This window comes from Lipophrys pholis, assembly GCF_963383615.2.
Source record: "Lipophrys pholis genome assembly, chromosome: 3".
Lineage (NCBI taxonomy): Eukaryota > Metazoa > Chordata > Actinopteri > Blenniiformes > Blenniidae > Lipophrys > Lipophrys pholis.
This window is the reverse complement of record NC_137627.1, coordinates 23,591,004-23,613,086: the sequence shown is the minus strand read 5'-3', so window position 1 is coordinate 23,613,086 and position 22,083 is coordinate 23,591,004. Positions and strand designations below refer to the sequence as shown.

The 22,083-nt window shown below is 40.9% G+C and overlaps 1 protein-coding gene across 1 annotated transcript in view; it reads right to left on the bottom strand.

The window, feature by feature from the left end:
* Positions 1-7,735: 7,735 nt before the first annotated feature.
* sae1 (SUMO1 activating enzyme subunit 1) overlaps positions 7,736-22,083 on the bottom strand; it is a 28,070-nt gene continuing 13,722 nt past the window's right edge. Inside the window, exons 4-9 of the mRNA XM_080459632.1 lie at positions 20,470-20,615; positions 19,616-19,715; positions 19,078-19,183; positions 13,680-13,824; positions 13,061-13,130; positions 7,736-8,061 (exon numbers count right to left, since the gene is read on the bottom strand). Of these exons, the coding sequence (XP_080315758.1) occupies positions 7,969-8,061; positions 13,061-13,130; positions 13,680-13,824; positions 19,078-19,183; positions 19,616-19,715; positions 20,470-20,615 (660 nt within the window). The 3' untranslated portion in view covers positions 7,736-7,968. The remainder of the gene's footprint in view (positions 8,062-13,060; positions 13,131-13,679; positions 13,825-19,077; positions 19,184-19,615; positions 19,716-20,469; positions 20,616-22,083) is intronic.

Below are 22,083 nucleotides of genomic sequence, written 5' to 3'. Positions count from 1 at the left end.
AGAAAACAAAACAAACCCTCCATCCTTCCGAGCGGTACCACCTTTTACAGCAGTCGTCCCTTTATCGGCTGCTTCGCCTAAACTCCAACATCTTAGGCTATAAAACACATTTTTATGACGACGGCAGACTGAGAGTGACGAGTTAATGTTTCAGATTAAATGAGAAAAGTATCAAAACTCCCTGAAAAGCACTGAAATAAGAAATGAGCGGTAGTTTCAAAGCAATACTCAGTGTTTAAACCCAACCATTGAAACCAAACAATTGTGGGTCTGTGCGATTTCACATGACAAAGAACATTAATGTACTGTAATGTAAAAATCGCCTCCTTTTTTAAAGGAGCATTTCACCCGTTTAAGGATTTAGTATCAGAGGAGTGACTGGGTTAGTGTCCGCTCGCTCCGCCGCCTTAGCTTCTCTGTTCTCCATGTTTTCTGCACGAAGCCTTGGGTTTGTTTTTTGTTTGTTTGTTTGTTTGTTTTTAACCTCTCAAAGCCTTGATGTAAAAAGTTGTTTCCACAGCCTCTCGGTGTTCGGCCGACTTGTCGCCTGCTCGTGTTTGATTCGCGGAGCGGTTTGCAAACTGCAGCTGACCTCAGCACTGGGTTTTGTTTTTCTTTTTCTTTTTTAACTGGAACCTTCCCAATCACCTCTTTCCTACCAAGTGAAGCTCGATGTCAGTCACATGCAGTGTGTAATTTGCCGTTTTTCAACCTTTTTGTATTGTAAAATTTCTACATGAATTTTGTACTTTTTTCTTTTTTATACAATAAAGTTAAGAATGAATACACGTGTGTGTTTTTTATTTTTATTTCAATGGATTTGCTGAAGGGGTTGACGGAAACTGTCACTTTTCAACAACGTGTCAAAATAGAAGTAAAGATATTCTCATAAATCTGTAACCACCAGTAGAAATTCAATCTTTCCCTAATTGTTTGACATTTTTCCCAAAAATGTCACTTATTTCCCATATATTATAAATTAGAGGAAACACTAACGTTATGCCTAACATTTTTTCAATGACTTTAATTTTCCTTCTAAATGTTTGTTACAAAAACTTTACTCACAAAATTGAGACGTTAACGTCAAATACTGACTAGAGACAAAATGTTTCATTTATTCAACCTCATATTTTTCCGTAATCGTTTCATGCAACTTTTCATGATATTCCGAGATAATTAATTTGATTCAGCATTTGGATGAAATTGCCATCAATTTTAATCTTTTTTTTTTTTTTCTTTTTACTGAAAAAGTTATATTTATTTCTAAAATCCTTATTCTCTCCCAATTTGAACAGTTTTTCCTGAAATTGTATTTTTTTCTTAAACATGTTGACTTGCTAAATTTTGTTTTGCTTCACTTTCCAAATTTCTATCATTTGAATATCCCATCATTTAGTTTTGACACTGTTGAAAGTGTCGAAACTATTGCAAATTTGTTTAAATCGTTTCATCAAATTTTGCTTAATTCGGCATTTTTACATTTGGACTTTAATTCTTTCATTCGTGTTCCCAAAATTCTGACATTTCCCACCAATGATTAATTTGTTTACCAAATTTGACCTATTTACCATCAAATTATGTATTTTTTACCAAATGTATATAATTCATGTTCAGAATTATGAATAATTTTAGTTCGAGAGCTCAAAACTTTGATCTCATATCTTGACTTCATCCACAAAGTTCACTTGTCGGTCCTAAAGTGATTCCTGGAAACTCAAGTTATGCATTTTAACTGAATAATGACAAGAGACCCCAACTGAAACTGCTCCGGTCTCAGCCGGTGACAACACTATTTCTTATACCTTGAGTCACAATTGTTAGTTTGGAGGAAATAAGTCTCCTGGCTCCTGTAATCTTATAATTTTCCCAATAGTATTTTATTGAAGTCTGAAAATTTGGAGTAAAAATCCAGCTGTGTTTCAGAAAAACCAAATTTTTCTGTTGTAATCTCAAATATTTAAATGTCCCGAAAATCCAGAGGAAATTGAAATAACAAACACAGTAGATGAGAGATGATTCATATAAGTTATCAAACACTAAACTTTGGTTGATATTTACAGAATTGGGTATTTCACGTGTTTGGGATGGCAGAGGCTCAGTGTTTAAGCTTTGAGTCAAGATGTCGCCACATCTGCAGATGTTTACAGATGCTGGCGGCCGCCGCGCTCCAGATGTACAGCAAAAAGAGCGACGCCGCCTCCGTCACATCTGGATTAGCAGACGCGAGGTCGGGACCTTCGCTGCGCCACACAAACACAGAGGGACAGCGTGAGTGTTTACAGCGATTATCAACAAAGACAATCTGGAGCACGACACTCCGACATGTTTTCATGCCTGTAACGAGGCCATGGAGGACTCTGGCTGGTTCCTTTATCTGCTCGTTGACACGCTGGGAACGAACGTAACCTGGTGGGAACGTATGAGGCGATCGGGAGTCCTGGTTTCACCGCCCGCCTCCGTCGTCTGTCGTTTATATCCTGATTGACAATGGGAGAGACGTGTGATGGGAACCTAAACACAACATGTGAACGGGGGTTGTTGGTGTGTGAGTCAGCTTCGTCTGATCGGCTTTAATCTTTGACCTTTCAGTTTGAGGACACGCTCACTCTACCCCCTCGTTTATTTCTGCTTCGCTGCTGTAGCTGATGTATGACTTATAGAATAACTCCAGTTATTGAAAAGGGACGTTCTCCAGCAGCTTCAAGGACAAGAGGGATCACCTCTATGTCTAATAAAGGCTGAAGATGAAAAATACAGTTAAAGTTGTATTTGGAGACACGATTCATGTTCCCACAGACATAACAAGAACAAAGAAGGTGATTCAATGTTCAATTACTTTTATCTGAACTCCAAACCTTGGTTCTAAATAGAGTGGAACCACAAATCAATGAAAGGTTCAATTATGAATACTCACTGTAATAAATAACAGACATAACTGTTGGAATATTGTTCTGTTGACACTCTCACACAAAAGCAAATAAACAAATATCTTCATCTGTGTTGTTATAATGTTGTTTTGATTAACACATGCCGTCTCTGTGTACCGCACACTTAGCCAGCTGTTGGCTTAGAATTATATTGAGGTGTTGTCTATAGTGAAGAACAGCTCCATTACTATTGTCCAGATTACAGAGCATCTTCCTTCACTAACATCCAGATTATAAAGCATTTCCTGTATTTCCGAATGGAGTCGAGACTTGGTGAGCAATATAAACTGGGTAATAATAATAACATTAATATCATGAATGCAAAACTAGACATAGGTGCATGCACACAAAGTCGTTTCCATCCCTTCATGGACTGTAGATCAATTTACGTTCATTTGAGACTAATTCTACAGTCACAAGCATCACTTCTGCTTTGGAATAACTTGAAAATAACTCAAACCTTAAGTCTTCAACTGAGAACAACAAATAAGACACGTGATAGGAACGTTTGAGGTATTTTTACTTTCAAATAAGTCCTCATAACATATGTCTATAAACACATTCAGGTCCCTGTAATGTATGGAAAACACACACACACACACACACCAAACACACACACACACACACACACACACACACACACACACACACACACACACACACACACACACACACCCACACACACACACACACACACAGATAGTTATTTTTCCATAACTTCAGGCAACTTACTCACACTGACATATATATTAATTAGATGTTGCCTTACCCGACCCAAACACAAACCAGTGCTTCTCATAAAATATGCCTGTGAATGAAGAAATATAAACAATACACACTCTAGGGATTTTTTTTTCTGGAGTCTTTGTCCTATATTTAAGATAACTTGGCATAATGTAAGTCTGAAAAAAGTTAGAGCCTGACAATGTAGGTACAAACACACACACACACACACACACACACACACACGCACACACACACACACACACACACACACACACACACACACACACACACACACACACACACACACACAGGTCTGTTACTGAGTCAACAGGCAGTCTTCGGTCTACATGTCCTCACTTCACCGGCTCTGCTGAACGAGCCAATCAGGGGGCACTCGGAGGAAAATCAGCGATCTGATTGGCCGTTTGGTTTTGCTGCTAAGTGGAGGCCGAATCTAAGAGAGTGACCACATAGCAGAGGCTAGGATTTAACTGTGTGTGTGTGCGTGTGCGAGTGCGTGTGTGTGTGTGTGTGTGTGTGTGTGTGTGTGTGTGTGTGTGTGTGTGTGTGTGTGTGTGTGTGTGGGAGAAGAACTGAAAAAAAGGAAATAATAGAGAGAAAAATAAAGAAAAGAGAGAATGCAGTGAAAAAAGATGGAGAGTTGTGGAGTCAGCAATGAAGAGTGTGTGGAGAGTGGAGTGGATGTGTGTGTTGGCAGATAAGACTGGAGGTTTAATTAAAGGGGCAGAATGAGCTTAAAGCAACGTTTCATAATTAATCTTCTTCGCTCAAAGAGCCGTGGCACCGCGAGCCGCCCCGTCGTCCCTCTGCTTTCCCATCAAAAGCTCCACTTGTTTTGGTGCTCAATCCACTAAAAACACCACACCCGGAATGACATACTCTGCTCGACGGGAATCATTTCCCGCGCAGCAAAAGAATCCCTCCTTGTTAATTTACTCTTCCTGCTCTCAGCCACTGTGCTGAACTTCAAATGAACCCGGCGAGTGAATGGACCAAATTTAATTTAAACATTGATGAATTTCTGCAGCTGACGAGAATGAAGTATCAGCAGTGTGGTGAGTAATGCGTTTAGAGAGTAATGCATTACTCTATCCTCCCCTGCCAGGAACTAATCACTCTCATACAAACGTTATCACAGAGGCAGAAGTGACAAATCCAAAATACCTTACTGAGTAGTACTGTTTTAGTACAGATTATAGAGTATCTTCGTCTTACTAATCAGACCCACACAGTGCTGACCGCTCACACAATGCTAATGCTAATGCTAACGCCCCAATAACACAATAACAATGTTACTCAAGACACACTGAATGAGACAGACAGACAAAACTCAACTGTGAACTATGACTTCCTAAAGTGTCAACTATGATCAACAATTGACTTTTGGTTAAGCCCCGCCCCCAAACACAAATGAACCAATAGCATTCAACCACCAACTGGCCGGGAAAGCTGACTCGGACATTCTCAGTGTAGGGAAGTGTTGGAGCTGGCGGCGCTTTCGTTGTTTTCTGGGATATTTCTGTCATTTAAGATGCAAAACTGGTAAAATGATGCAACAGCGATACGAGGTACCCTGAAAGGACAAACAATGGAGTTTACTTTATTCTATTTCTCAAACAAAACACGGACAAATGTCTCCAGAACACACAAACTCAACATGACAACTATAAGCAATGATGCCATTTGGTTTGATAAGACGTTAGATTTGTTGATTTCTCCATTTTTGCATGCTTCTACGCCTTCGGTGTATTTCTGTGGCGGCGTTACAGCCCCATCTATAGGCCTGGCTTATGTTCTACATCATTTTGAGTAGTTTTAATGGTGTCATCTGGACGGGAACATTTGTAAGAACGACTCGTGTGGACAGAACCTCAGGCTGAATTCACTAATACAGGCACACGGACGGATGAAAAAAAAAATCCTCAGTAAAGAAAGTCCCCCGGACGAGGCGTGAAATGTGACGGTGCCAACCACTGCTCCACCGTGCCATTCCTTTTAAATTCTTTACACATAAGTGTACTCTCCCAGGGTTTTTCCCCTCTTGCATTTTTCCCTGTCACAGCATGCGAAGTTAACTTTATTTGCTTGTTTGATTTAGATTAGATTAGATAAACCTCTATTAGTCCCACAAGTGAGAAATCGCAGTACTGCAGCGGCATCGTGGACAATCACACAGATACTCCAAACTAAGCAATAGAAATAGAGAACTTGAATCATCTTTAAATATATTCTTTGGTAGTAAACAGCCGACTCACCGGGATCAAACTGTATTAACATGAAACTTTCCAATAAGTCATTAGTGATTTAACCAGCTGCCACTGCCAGGAGCTGATATCAGATAATGCTAATGCTAATGCTAATCCTAATGCTAATGCTGATGTCTCCCCTCGAAAACGTTACTCCAGCTGCCTGACCTCAAATTCATGGATATGAAATGTTGTGACTTTGCCTTTGGGCCTCATGTGGACGTCTGTTACAGCCGAGTCAGTCACACACAAAACACTCCTGTTTGGCGATCGATGCGTCACGTGTGTGTGCTTGGCGGCCGCCACATACTCCCAGAACACACACTCCCTCACTGTGCTGCTCGTCATGTGACACTTTCCCCCTGCAGATCCAACGCAGTGACCCCGAGGCCCCGATGCAGACGACGGGTTCACTGGAAGTGGTAAAGTCGTGAAAATCCTTGGAAAAGACTCCAAAGCAGGAATCTCCCCGTCCAATCTGATGAAATGTTCATTTGATCGTTTCTGAGGTTAGGATATCGTTTCTTTTTAAGTGACAATTTTGCAACGAGCAATGCAGATACACACGAGACTGTACAGAACATTACCAGGCCCTCTCATGAGAAGAATAAATAAACGATAAAAAGACACGTCATCACACGTCAGAAGACATTCTGAGAAAGGCTGCAGTTGAAAAACCGTTTTCCCTACACTGGTATTGTGCAATTATTTATTATTCATTCTTATTTGCACAGGCTTTCAAATAAACAATAGATTTTACTTACTTTATTACATTTATCTTAATAAATCTCCTACCTTATTTATTCTACTTTTCTTCATCATTTGTTTTAATGCATTTCTTTAATTTCTTCTAAAGCTTTAATGTATTTCTTTTGTCTTTGTAAAGTTTTTCTGTATTTCTTTAATTTCTTTGTAAAGCACTGTGAATCACCCTGTTTGAATGATTCTCTATAAATAAATTTGCCTTATTTTCCGGTTAAATAACTACTTGACTGTTAATCCCTCCTGTGCCTTTTTTCATCTCCATACCTGCGGCTGTAAAACATTTTAGCACATCTTTATTCATTTATTTCGTACAATTACTTCTATAGTCGCGCTTCATCCATTAGTTTATTATATATTGTTAAAATGTTTTATAGTAGAGTGTTTCTTTTCTGTAAAGGGCTTGTTGTATATTTTGCTTCATTTCCTTTTACATTTTTGCTGCTGGAACGAGTAAAATTCTCCATGGTGGGATAAATAAAGAACAATCTAATTGAATCTATTCTAATCTAATTTGTCGCTTGAAAAGAAATTCTATACTAGGAATTTTCCACTTGGTAAAAAGGAAAGGAGGTTTGACGTCACGCACACTGAATTTATGCATAAACATAAGAATCTTTCTTTTTAATCGATGCACTCTTTAATAGTTGAAGATTTTTTTTAATGTTTGCCCTTTATGACTTTTAATAATTGAAAACTTTTAATAATTGAAAACAGAAACAGCATCAGATTTCCGATAAAAACAGTTTGAGGATAATCAGTGACAATTTGAACTTATCTAGACTTTTATTAAAACTACAATTTATTAAACACGATTGGGCATCCTTGTGTGTTTCTTACATACTGTAGTTATGTATCTGTAATCTGCCTTTGTCTTATCGTTCTTTATTCCAAACCTGTTTATTCAGTTATTGTTCAGAACTAAAAAGCACAGCTGAGGTTCTTTTTGAGCTAAATAAGTCAAATACTGCCATGAATTCATAGCACAATTTAACTTATTAATAAATCACTTCAGTGTTTGTCTTCGTAAAACAACTGTTCAAGAGACAAGATGCAAAGTAATTTTTGTTCACCAATGTTTTATTAGGAAATGTAAAAAAAAAAAAAAAGAGAGAGAGAGAGAGCTTGTGTCAGAGCTTGTTGTGGGAATAAAAAGATAACACTGAATAAAAATAACTGATGGACATTGATTGTATGACTTGTATCAGAAGAACTGATATAAATAACCAGACAGAATAAACAGACTTGTTATTTCAAAGTAAAACTATCCGGTGACGGAGAAACTTTCAGTTCGGTCCGAAGAAGTCGACGACGCCGTTTCCTTTGCGGCCGTCGAAGAAGAAGAAGTTGCGGTGAGGCGCGTCTCTTTGGGAGAGAGCCTGCAGAGAGGAAAGGTTGAGAAAAAAAAAAAAACACCATCAGTTTATGGAGGAGCTTTTCTTTTGATGAGGTCAAACTTGTTTCATTAATTTTACTCCAGCGCCTCTAACTCTTATCCTCAAATCAGCCAAAGAGTTTATTTACATTTACAACAAATCTGTGTTCGATAAAGACATGAACTATTAAACCATTTGTGTGGTATTAAATAAAGCATCTTGCATTTGTCTGCTGAGACTCCCCCCCCCCCCCCCCCCCAAACATTTCATGATAAATTAATGCAGAAAATGAAATTCCAAACACCCTCTGTCTTGTAGCTGTATGTACATTTTATTCATGTATGTATGTAATAATTGACAATAAAGTCATAATTTTGGACTTTCAACATTAAAATGCCCATAATGTAATAAGATATTTGCTCCAATGTGATAACATTTTTCTAGAATACCTTGGTATCATATCATAGTTGCATTAAAGAAAATGTAATCACCGCACCCAGTAATGGAGGAATACATACATTTCTTGAATATAAAGGGTCTTTTTGCAGGTTTTGTGCAGCTTGCTTATGAAGAACAGGTGTAGTAAATGGATTAGTAGTCATAGTCAATCATTGTGGATGCAGACGTTTATTAAATTAGCTTTATTACATTCGAAATGACCCAAAATACATTACTGTGTGACACAAGGTGTAAAAGGAAAAGGTTTCAGGATCTGTTCGTTGCCAGCTGTCTTACTGTAAAAGGTGAGCTATTTTTTCTGTGAGCCTGTGAAAGAAGTCCAAATCTTCATTGCAGCAAGATTTCATCATCACCATCATCATCATCGTGATGGAGACGGCAGTTTGGCCTTGTGCCAACACAATGCGTCCTCTCTCGCCCTCGCTCGCTCGCTCTCCCTCTCTCCTGCAGATCTCCGCTCTCCCCGAGATGAACCGAGCTTCACCTCAGCCCGAGGTCACTGCCGGAGTCTCGTCTGCTCACAGCCGTACACGAAATCTTCTGCTAAGGCAACAACGGCCCGTTTAATCATGACTTTTAGAGTTTTGCACGCAAAATAACGACAATGTCTTTATCTGCGACGTGAATCTGGGTGATTTTGTGTTTCTGGGCCGAGTGTCTGAAGCCCGCAGAGGAGACGGATTGAAACGAAACATCAAACTACCTCAGAACTCCACCGAAGCCAAGGCAATCCATTTCAGGGCAAAAACACCAGATAGGATGTCACGTGCTTCTCAAGTCTAACCGACTGAGAAATCGGCGGTTGCTTTTGTCTCGAGAAAAATTGCATTGATCAGTCTGAGATGAAAACAATGAGCTGTTCATGTGACTGTGATGGCTTCATCAGTGATTAACAGAACAGCCACTGAGCAGAAAGCTCTTGATCATGAGTTGTTCGGTTACACTCAAGGTGTTTTCACGTGCTTGGAATGGTTTGTGCACTTTGGCACGGCACGGCACGGCACGGCATGGCGCGGACCGTACCGCCGAGCTCTGGTCCTTCTTTGGAGGCGGAACTTGATGTGGTTTGTGGACAGTGATGCCAGGAATGCATTAATTAGTGACGCTTTACTCTCATAGAACCACTGTTTTCAGTAATGAATAATCTGAATATATAAATAAATAGCCCAACAACAGACTACAACTACGTATCAATGAATACCAGTAATCGTAAAAATCTGATAATAAAACAATGAGTCAGGTATAAATACAACAAAGAGTGAGGGTCAAAGGTTAAGTATGTATAAACGTGGTGCAGGAGGCCAGGCAGTGATCAGAACTGAGGTTTTGGTAAAACCAGTTGCCATTTTTATGTTGAGATCGGGGGCGGGGCGTGTTGTCAGCAGCTGCTGAAACTAAAAAGTTACTTGTAATCTAACTTAGTTACTTTTAAAAACAAGTAATTGGTGAAGTAACCAAGTTACTTTTAAAGGAGTCACTAGTAATCAGTAATCGGATGACTTTTTCAAGGTAACTGTGACAACGCTGTTTGTGTACAATGTCGAATACTGACGGACTGAATACAGGAAGTGAAGTGTGTAACCGCGGCAGCCCCTCGCTCTCCACCTTCTTTTCCAGGACTGTGGCTTTGTTTTCGTGTACAGAGCAACATGTTGACGAACTCACTGCCTCGGCTGCTTCTGCAGAAGTGCAATGAGCCAAACGCTGACAAAATTAACACAGATTAACGCAGATTAATCCATCACCATGATTAATCTGATCAAAAATTTTAACTCATCTGCAGTGCAGAATATCTAAAAATCCCTGAAACGTCTCTAGCAACGCATTTCGGGCAGTTTGTCAAAGTAGACTTACCGTAGTACGATTTAATCATGATTAATCAAAACTAATTCATGGGAAGCCTGTGATTAATCTGATTAAACATTTGAATCGTTTGACAGCACTAGTTATGTTTGTATTTTTCTGAATACAAAAAACTTGCGACTGTATGATGCGTTGTTTAAAAATACACCGAAGCAGGATCTCAGCATAGTACGAAAGCTCGAGGATAAACTTCCAACATTCATGGTGTCTGTGTTGATTTGTATTCACTTTAATGATCAATCTTAACACTTAAATAGATACAAGATCACAAACGTAGTTTATTTGATTTCAATCCCTTTACATCAGTGACTTTTTATGTTGTTGTTTGGCTGGAGGCGACGGTGTAAACCACTTCTCCACAGGTACGTCCCACTGAGTCCCACTGGAGAAAAAACCTCTGCCGCAGAGCTGCTGCTGTTTGTCTGGATCTGACCCAGAAACCAGCCGAGTGGCCACATGTCAACTGACCGACACACACGCGCACACACACACACACACACACACACACACACACACACACACACACACACACACACACACACACACACACACACACACACACACACACACACACACACACACACACACACACACACACACACACACACACACACACACACACACACACACACACACACACACACACACACACACACACACACACACACACACACACACAGTATTTTCATGCCTTCAGGGGACGATGGCCTTATCGTAACTACAAGTATTACTTTTCCGATTACTAACTCTTGAGACTGAACACTAACCGTGACCTCAGACCTCTGAACGCCTCATTATCTGATCATTGTGTGATTTTCCTTTAACAAGTTCCTATAAAGTCAGTGTGTAAACACACACAGGACGGGGGTTAAGAGGTAGGGGAAGTTGGAAAATTAAAAGGAATTTATGGGACTAAACCAGGAATTTACGAAATTGGCTCTTATTAGAGAACTTGATTATAGGTGGAGAACATATATTTCAGCATAATCCTAACAATAACAACCAGATTTCATTCAAGTACAGTTGAATATATTTGCCAATCCTCCATCATAATCCTGGATCAAACTTTTGATGTTCATGGTTTCTATGATGCATCGCGATGCAAACAATTCTGCATCGGTGCAGCGACAAAACATAATCAATTTTAACAGATATTTACAAAATTCCCCGAATTAACTTCTAATGGGAATTTACCAGAACCTTTCTGAACATTTACTGGAATTTCCCTGCCCCTTTGCAACCCTACACAGGACCCCTCAAAAACTGCAAATACAAGCACACACATACACCTGATACCTGAATTTGGATATCTGCCGATAACGATAATATTCCGATACCAGAACACTGTTTGCTTTATTATTAGTAATTTTATTATTATTGTTGATTATATATGAGGCTGTGATAAACTCCTCTCTACAGGCAAGTATGAAATGTACAAATGTATGCATGTATTCTCCCGAAAGGCAACTTGAGTGACTTTAAGGACAGAAAAGGAAGCAGTACAAACCATTCTTGTTCAATTTGGACAATATTGGAGGGGTCTGCGTGACGTCATCATCTCATAATAAACTTGTTATATCTTTAAAACCTCAATCACTTTATTAATCTATAAATTCTTTAGTAACGCAGCACAAACGATTTTCACAGAGTTTCGCCTGCTACAGCATGGAGGAGCTGCTGCTCATTGTTTTGATGCCGTGGTCAATGCTGTTTTCGGCGAGCTGGCGTTTTAAAACGGTGGCGCATGGTAGCAGAGCTTTGCAAAGATTGCATGTTGCTTTGCGGTGTTTTGAGCGTAAAATCCGTCCAAACAGCGACATGTTGTCATGAAAAGTTGTGCTGCTACGTTAGCCTGCTAGCTGGCTGCAAACTGTGGAATGGATTTCCTGACTCATTACTCCGCGTCTCATTTAGACCCGCCTCCCTTCAGGAGATCCAGTCCACAGTTTGCAGCCAGCGAGCAGAGCAGCAGCAGGGAAACACTTTTCAGTAACAGTGAAGCAGACGAGGCTTCATGGATCAGAAATCTCCGCAGGTTGGATCGGAAATTTCCGGTCCATGAATTATGTTGGTATCGGAACCCGATACCGATACTGGATCAGATCGGCCCCATCCCGAGGTCAAGTGGCCTAGAGGTTACAAGAGAGAGCTTGTAATTAAAAGTGTGTCGGTTTGAATCCCACTGTGGCAGGCTGCGCCGCTGCTCCTGGGAAGAGTAGTGAAGTTAAACTGAATGCTGAACTAATGCACACGTCATGATGTACCTCTCACACTGCCCCCCCCCCCCCCCCCCCACAACTCCCACTGGTTTAGTGGTGAAGAAGAGGAAGAAGGAAGTGTTTTTCAGTCTAAAGTACCAGGAAGCTAAAGCGCTGCAGGGTTATAATGCCCCCATGATTCAAATGACAAACAGTATGTCTGCAACTTCCATCAAGTTTTAAGAGAAAGGAGACATTGGAGGAGAAAGAGGCTCTGAGAAGATATTTGCTCCTATGATTCTACAGATTTCTCCGGAGCAGCCAGTGCTGAGAGCGCAGCCAGTTTGGGTGAAAAATGGTGTGAATTCATCACAGTAGGAGGAAATAGAAAGGTTGGCACAGGTAGCCGATATCTGTGGCCAGATAACCCGGAGACGTTTTGAAGAAAATAAAAAAATAATTCATATTATTTGTGGTCTTACCTTTACAACCTCCTGTCCCAGAACTCCTCCCACCACGGCACAGACCGGAGACATCTCCGAGAAACAGTAGCTGAGTAAAAACAACACAACAGTTTTCAAAACACAAAACGGATTTTTCCTGAAAATTCAAGCCAGATTTTATTCTTTCTGCCACGATTACAGTTTGTTTGTACAACAGCGACATTCACTAACTTGTCAATCTGATGTAACTCTCACATGAACAGTGAATAAAGTGATCAGACAGGTGAGTGCGGCACTGCCAGTTTGTGATCTGCCGTCCAGTATTGTAGGTTTAAGGACTCATTGTTGTAAACGTCTCATTTGTTGAGTCTATTATTTTTGAAGACTTTGAACATACTGAGGAGTATTGTGGCGTGAACCAGCTGCCACTTTCCTCAAGCCGAAGCGTCGCATGGTGGCGTTATGTGACAGACGTGCAACACGAAAGCGTCGACAGAGAGAATCAACCCGTTTTGTCGTTTACATGGAGTCAGATCGGATCGTAAACAGTTATGGTCCACAACCTTCACAACCATCACATATAAAGGCTGGAGGATGTTAGAGAGAAGGAGCTGCTCGGTTCCCGATGTAAAGTTTCCTCTGAGAAAACCGCCGTCACCTGATGAAGTCGTCGCTCAGCAGGTCGGCGCTCAGCGCCGAGGCCTCCAGTACGTCGTCTCGGATCTGTCGGAGGAGCTGGCTGTCCTCTGGGAACGCCTGCGGGTCGGGGTCGCGACCTTTGTCCGTGCGAAACTTCAGCAGGACTGCGGAGACGGAGGGAAAACGGAGGATGACGGACGAGAAGCCGGAAGTTAAAACCTCTTGCTGAAGCGACGGCCTGGGCTGCTCAAGTGTTTTGCTCTCATATGAAATGACTTTGTTGTGAAGAATGAAAAAAACATCTAAATGGATTCTGGTCCGGGGTATATTTGAAGAGTTGCTCTGAAAATGCAAACCTCTTTTAAGGAACTTTCCTGCAGAATTCCTGCAAAAACAAGCTCACTGAGAAAAACTGCTACTGCAGTTTGGCGCCAAGGGCGCTCGCACCACATACTTTCTGCTTTCTGTTAAAAGGTAAAAACTTTAACTTAACACCTCTTACTTTAGTCACTCTTCCCTCCGGACTTGTAAGGTTCTCAAATCTGCGAGTGTTACAGACTGTCGCACTACATTTTCCACATAAATCTGTTTCACCACATTTTCAAGTGAATTTGTCATCTTGTGGAAAGACGCTACGTCGACTGCTGCTCCCTTTGATAACATCAGCATGTGGTTGCACCATCGACCACCTCACCCCATCAAACCTTTGTTTCCACCTGTGAACAAACACATGCAGCCGCCTGCACAAAGTCGAGTGAGGAAGTATTAGCTCTGGAACAAACAAGAAGATCTGCTTCCTGTTTCGTCTTCGCCCCAGGTTGAGAAATTAAATGTTGAAAAAAAAAAAAAAAAAAAACCTGAAGCGCGCACTTTTATTTGGTCGCGAGCAATATCTTGAGCAGTAACCGACGTCCCAACACCGAGCACCTCGACACGTCGCCCACATGCTTCCGGTTCGTCCATTAACCTAAAACCACAAGAGGAAGTCGGGTCCTCCCACGGCCATTTCCACCAGCGTGGCAAACGGAGAGCGAGCAGTGACAGTGAATCACTCTCACTCCTCAGCTCTGCCCTTTATCAGACAGGAGGGAGTTAAATGCGGGCCCAAAGGGCATCAAAATCAAACACGATAATAATGTGAGGGCACGGAACAATCCTCGTACCATTAAACCTACACGCGCCGCGCCGATGGCACACGCAACAGTCTAACCGTCATCACCCTCCATTCAAGTAAATAAAAGTTTTCTGACATATTGGAATATGCGCTAAAAGAGTAAAGCGTAACAGGAGGAATTGAGTTGTGCCGACACTGAGTAGCTGGAACATAATTGTCTCTCAATCACAAGGTTGCAGGTTTGATTCCCCCCATCTGTCCAAAGTGTCCTTCAGCAAAACACTGAGCTGCTCGCATGGCATCTGGAACCTTTGGCATGTGAATGGGTGAATGGGTGAATCTGCAATAAATAATATTTCCATGCTCTGAGCAGGACAACATATTTGGAAAATGAGATGGAGACCGACTGCACTCGATTGTGTTGACATCGTATTTCACTGGCTTCATTTCAATATTGCATCAAACCTGGTGGCAAGAGCAAACTACTTTATTGATAAAGCACTTTACCTGTCCGAGGGAGTTCAATTCTTTAGTTCTTGTGTTGTATTAATATGGTAGAAGGACTACTCTTTCATCTCTGTGCAATTTATGTCGGGATGTATTGTGGAGATTAAATGGTAATTTATAAATTAATAAAAAATAAATTTAAAAAAAGCCCAGTGGACCAAACTGCTGTCAGGTGTAAAAGTGCACAGTTCACACAGTTGTAAGATAGATAAAAGATAAAAGAGGCCAGAAGTCAGAAGCATAATACTTCAGAAAACGAAAAAAAAGTCAACAGCGAAATCTGCTTCTGAAATAGTGAAACATTGGTGGGAACTAAAGACTCACATAAAAAAAAGGAAGAGAAGAGAATATGATAAAATATAAATCCCAAAGCACAAAGACATTAACTTCATACACTGCGTGGGAAGACTGGGAGAGTTCAGCCCTCCACAGTTTGGAAATCTGTGATATTCAACAACAAAAAAAAAATTGCTAGAAACTGATTTTTCTGTTTGCTGAATGAATTTGAAAAGTGAAAATATATAAAAGATATAACTGCGGTTCAGCTTCCTGGCAAGTCCAGAAGCAGTTATAACAGAGGAAGAGCCACTTCCTCATCGGTGTGTGAAACCTCTGCTGAGTCCAAATTAGAAACCCGTGAAGGAATATAAACACCTTCGCTCTGTAAGAGCGACAGAAAACAACTGGGAGGTGTTTCCGTTCAGAGATGAAACGGAGCGGACTGGGCGAGGCTTTCAGGACGACGCGTTATCAGAATGGAAATAAACCTAAAATTAACCAGAGAAATGCAAAGACACACAAAATTAGGAGACACCCACGGTCTCACACCCAGGTCGTTTCTGTCTGGAGCAGCTCTGCCTTCAGCCCACGGATTATTTAACCTTGAGAATGTGGCCATTTTCAAAATGAAACATCTTGTGATAAAACTGGTCCCGTTTCACAACATTAAACACTCGGTGGCCACAGCAACTCTTTGAAAATGTTCGTAGTTCCCCAAATCCATCCTTGGTCCTGAAGGTCAACCAGTCTAAAAGTCCCTTTCGTGAGCTCTACTGAGAACAGGCTGTTCATCTCGGGGGGGGGGGGCTTTCTGGTGTTTCAAATTAAGTGGTTTCCCTGTTAACTAGTGACGATTTAGCATCCCTTGTTGCTGCTACAAACAGACGCTAAAACTCCATAGCCGTCCTGACGAACGTCGTTTAACAGGATTTACAATGACGTTTCCAAGTGTCTCACCTTTTGTGAGTCTTATTTTAATTAATGCTATAACGCTGCAGCGTTACTGTTACTAGCGATGGATGCTAAAGGAAGTCGGTCACGATCTAACAGGGAAACCAGTTAATCTGAAACATTTGCGGTGGATTTATGGCTGTGACTTGTAGAAACGCTGTTGTTCAATCAGTTTGATCCACAGACCCAGAAGGAGAAGCTCCTGAAGATGATGAGTTAAAAATATTGTGTCTGAATATGTTACTTTGTTTGGTTCTATGTGTTTTTAAAAGTACTACCAAGCAGATAACGCTAGCTCCTGCTTACTAACGGTTTTCAAAACATACTGAATATATTCAGTATATCAGTAATCTTCGTAAGTATTTATCTACCCGCGGGAGGGTCAAAATGAGTATCACGACACTACCAGAGGGAGCGGTTATTTCCCCTCGTGATGTCAGGAAGGGAAAATCTCTGAATCACCTGTATTAACACACGTTCACTAAAAAGTGGAGCAAGTGACGGAGAGCCTCATACACATACTATGGGGACACATATTACTGTTAGAAAACTATTAGACAGTAAATCTTGCTTAATATGGGACCTTTAACTAGTGTTTGTACTTGTCAAATGGTTATTGCATATTCAGTTAAAAATAACATCAACCCCAACTAAACCCTCCTTACAACTGAACGCTGTGGTTCGTTCTACTCGATGTCCAGGAAGAAGGAATTCCTGCTGCTTTTAGCTTCTTCATTCATTTTAATAGGCACAGAGTTTTTGGCAGGTAAAAATCCACAATTACCATTCATGTGAACACAACACAGTATTTATCATGAATAACAAAACCCCACTTTGCCCTTTCACAGTGAGCGTCTTCCTGGTTCAAGTCCAGGCTCTGAGCGGAGTTTGCATGATTATTTTGAGCATTGAGCCTGTAACTTGTTGTGTTTTCAGTCTTTTGTCCCGGCCTCCTGTGTACTGCCTGCCGCCACACGCGTGTTGTTGTGTGGTTGCATGCGGAGCCGAGCTCTTTACGCTCATTGCACATGAGCGCTCATGGACGGCCTGTGATGGAAACTTAAGTGTGTGTGGGTGAAGTGATGGTGTGGGGCCAGGTGACAGGAGGGACAATAACAACCCACTGAGAGAAGGTCATCAAACACAGAAATAACCTGAGAAAAGAGGAAGGTAATATTTACTTTAAGGGTTAAAGAAGCTCAATCTCAGGGCGACACTTCTCTTTCTCCATTAATCACTGTACATCTAGGTTCATGTCAGTTGTTCATATTCATCTTAACACGGACAGGATCTAACTTGCATACTTCTAATTACCATAAATAATAAACAATCTCTGAGCTCTATAAATTTTACAATCTACCAGACAACAGAGAAATAGATTTTTATCTCTATGTACGAAGTCATTACACTTCCACATTGAGAGGACTCCTAGAGCAGCCATCCAATAGGAGATGAGACTCACAAGCTTGCAGAATTATGAGAAACGGTAATAATGAAAAACTGACCGATATTAAAAGTTACCTTGGAAAAAGGGATGGATATTGTTTGGCAATTCTACATAAAATCGGACTAAATCCACTCGATCTGGTTATAAGATGATTAACCCTTTGGCCTTTACATGAGCACTGCAGCAATATTTCACCAGCTACACTGACACACTGATTTTTGCATGTTCACTGTACAAGTTTCAGAATCCTACACCTTTTCAGTTTCAACTTTCTATTCTTTTTTCAACCATTGGGAGTATTTTGTTCTTGATGAAGCAAAACGTCTCACTTAATGGAACAACGGTGGAATTCACGTCTATGCAGGGCAAAGGTTTATTTTAACTCTGCCACACTGAATTATTATTTTTTTTAATAAGGAGATCCGAAAATATAAGCAAAGGGTATTCATGTTCCAAACTTTGACGGGTCAGTGGAGTCAGTAGACTGTTTTACAACCTGGGCGAGAGCTTCTTTCACTGCAGTTCAGTGGAACTTATTTCAAAAGGTTTTTAGCGGCTTCAGGTAAATTCACCACAAACAAAAAGTAGCCCCAAATTTAAGATATAAACAGTAACGTTTGAGAATAAAATTACTTAAAACAAGTGAAATTATCTGTTCATGCAGCTAATGAAATTTACTTGATAAGTAATCTAGAAATTGGATTTTTAAACCTACATTGGAGATGATTCTGTAGAATCAAGATCTAAAAATAAGATTTTTGAAACAAGCCAAATTATCTATCATGTCTAAAAAATAAGATTTTACATTTTAGAAAGTGCCAAATAATATGCAGTGTTTGATTTGGTGGAAAATCACAAAAAATAGCTCTTGGTCATAAGGGTTGCAGACCCCTGGTCTGTATGATTATTAAACACACACACAAAAAAAACCATATTCAACAAATATTACATTGTCCAAACAGTCAGAGAATACACATACAGTTATGATTTCTGACTCACGTTCAAGAAGAAACTTCTGGAATGTTTATGAAGAGTTCACAGTACATCAGATGTGGGCAAAAGTCCAACAGTGACATTCAAAGTAGAAAACTGACATCAAATAAAAGTGCTTTGAATTACCGTGCAGCATGAAGTAGTCCACCGGCGTTCGCTTCAGAGCAGCTTTGGCCTTGTCGCTGGTCCAGCTGACCTCCAGAGCCTCTTTCAGCGAGCAGAAACTGGCCGTCTGACGGGTGAGAAAAGTTTGAAATGAAGTCTGCGCAGTGTTTAAGAATTCAGACCCAATTTGCAGGACATTTGTTTCAATTTATTTATCATTGTAAATAAAAGAGGCGAATGAGACAAAGCAGAGTCACTACTGTCTACTAGTATCAGAGTAACAAGGAAATATGAATATATAAAACTATTGAGCAGAAAGGCAGATACCAAATAATGTCAAAGGGAAAAAAACTAAAAAGAATGAAAGTTTCTTTTCATTTTGCACTTCATAGGAGTTAAATAATCACAGATTTTTTCCCCCATAAATAAAGTCCCATTACTTTCACACAAGTATCTTAAGCAGCAGCTAAATTGAACCAAAACACATCAGTTTTCCAAAATCTTGCAATTTAAGGTGACGAAATGTGAGACAGTGAAAGATGTCCTTCGTCCAGCGCACCTTCTTCACCATGGTGGTCTCGTTGGGGTCAATTTTGGCCTTTTTGGCCTCTGGACCGTCGCCAGGATTAGCGGCTGGTTTCACTAGTTTGGGTTTCTCCCTGAAAGAATACAGAAGAGTACAGTACAGCAAGACACCGGAATTATACACTGTGACCACTAAAGTGAATGAACACTGTGTGAACAAGTGCGAGGCCGGTGGACAGGGTGAAGAGGCAAAAAAAAGTGAAGATTTAAATGCAGGAGTGAGACTGGAGACAGGAGGCAGGAGGAAGATCTAGAGGTGGGAGAGAGGAAGATGCTGAAACTTTCGATGGGAGTGAAGAGAGTAAAAGCCGATGAGGGGGACAGCTGAGGTTGAGCGGGTCACAGATAAAGCTGAGGCGGTTTGGACGTGTGCCGAGGAGAAGCGGTGGATGTTGGAGATGAAGCTGCCAGGCAGCAGAAGAGCAAGATGCCACAAAAGATTCATGGATGCAGTGAAGATGGAGACTGCTGGTGTAACAACAGAGGAAACGGGGGTGGGGGGTGGGGGAGAGATGGAGGCAGATGATATGATCGGCTGTGGCGAGCCCTGAAGGGAGCAGCCAAAGACAAAGAAGATCTCTTCATCTACTTTTAAACCTCAGAATCACTGTCACTTAGTGTGTATGGGAATTAGCATGACAGCGAACATTCATTCATTTTTACAAACAAGTGCTTGTTTCTTTCCTGAATGCCTCCACGGGTTATGTCCTGTATAGTAAAGAACTAAACCGTTATGCCTGCTTCAACATTTTTTTCCCCAAACAAGCCTGTGTATTACATTAACCTGAAGTAGACGTTAGCTTTTTCACTGAATCCGCCCACACTTACTCCACGTAGCTGTACTCCTGTCCGAGGTTGCAGAACATGTAGCCGTAGTAACCGTGGACGTCTCCACAGAAGACCTTAATGTTCTTTTTGGAGCAGAGCTGGTCGACCCGCACCATCAGGTCTCTGGAGCAGCCTGTCAGACACACCTGAGGGAGGAAAACAGTTCATCCTGTCAGTGAGTTCCTGGTTTGCTTAACAGACCAGGCTGCTGAGGTGAGTCTGAATCCGCTGGAACAGCCCGTGAAGAGGCTACAACACAACCTGCTTTTACAATAAACCTTAAGGGTCCCTTATTAGACATTTTTCAACTATTTCCCATCGGTGTCAAAAGTCCAACAACATTGTATTCAAAGTGTAGTCCTGAGGTCCATTCAGTCTAAAAGTCCATCTCCTGAGCTCTACTGAGAACAGGCTGTTTCTGTGTCTGTCCACACCTCGTCCACGCTCTCCTTGGGGGGAATCAATGTTGCCAGATTGGGTGGGCTTTTCCCCAATTGGGCTTCTTGTGGAGCTTGTTTGTGTTTTCTTTTTCTTTGTTTATTTAGTGCAGTTGTGTGCTCATGACGTGTTCTCTATTACGCATATAATAGGTTTATGGTTATACCATGAGTTTCTACAGAGGGTGAGATTTGGGTTGTGAGTCAGATTTGGCAACCCTGGAGAAGATCGTCTGTCGCTCCTGGTAATGCCTAAGGTGGATTTATCACTATGACTCGTCGAAACGCTGTTTTTTCAACCAAACAAGTTTGAACTAGAATCACACCCAGAAGGAGCGGCTCCTGAAGAAGGCCAGACTCTGCGGCTGCAGCGGGACGTTTCAGAATAACTAGTGTGTTTTTACAGTTACTAGCAAATAGCTAACACTTGCTCCCGCTAACTAGAAGGGTGTCTCATATTATACTGAATTCATTCAGTATATCAGTAATCTCTGTTTTAATCCCCCCCCCCTAAGGGTCAAAGTGAGTATCCACTACCAGAGGGAGTGGTTATTTCCCCTCATGATGTCATGACGGGAAAATCTCTGAATTGCCTGTTTAAGCACACGTTCACTAAAAAGTGGAGCAAGTAAGGGAAATAACTATGGCTATGGGGACACAGATTACGATTAGAAAACCATTAGAAAATTTATTTAGCATAATACAGGACTTTTAATTCTACACATCGTATTGTTTATTTTCCCTGAGGGATTTTCACCAGGTGAAGGTTGAAGCACATGCAGACACAACAAATAAGTGCTTTCCTCAGCAAGTTGTTTCGTGAAGTTTCAAAATGCTGTATCAGACTTGACCGGTCAAAGCTGCTGTCAGTGGAATGCTCTGCATAATTTCAGCATTTTCCAGACATCCAGTATGAATATAAACCCTTCTTCAGGGGCTTTGTTGAATTCCATTGAAACTTGCTTTTTGAATGCAGTTTTCATAATGTTTGTGTAACTATGCATTAACCTTCCATCATTTTAATGCTCCTCTAATGTTTTCACTTTATACATTTCCAAGTTCTTTTTGAGCACTTTAAGTTTCCTTTGTACCTGAGTGGAGCTGCAAAAAACATTTATTTCCATAAATCTTTAACAAACTATCAGGTAAATTGTCATTACTGAAATTATTTGAGATC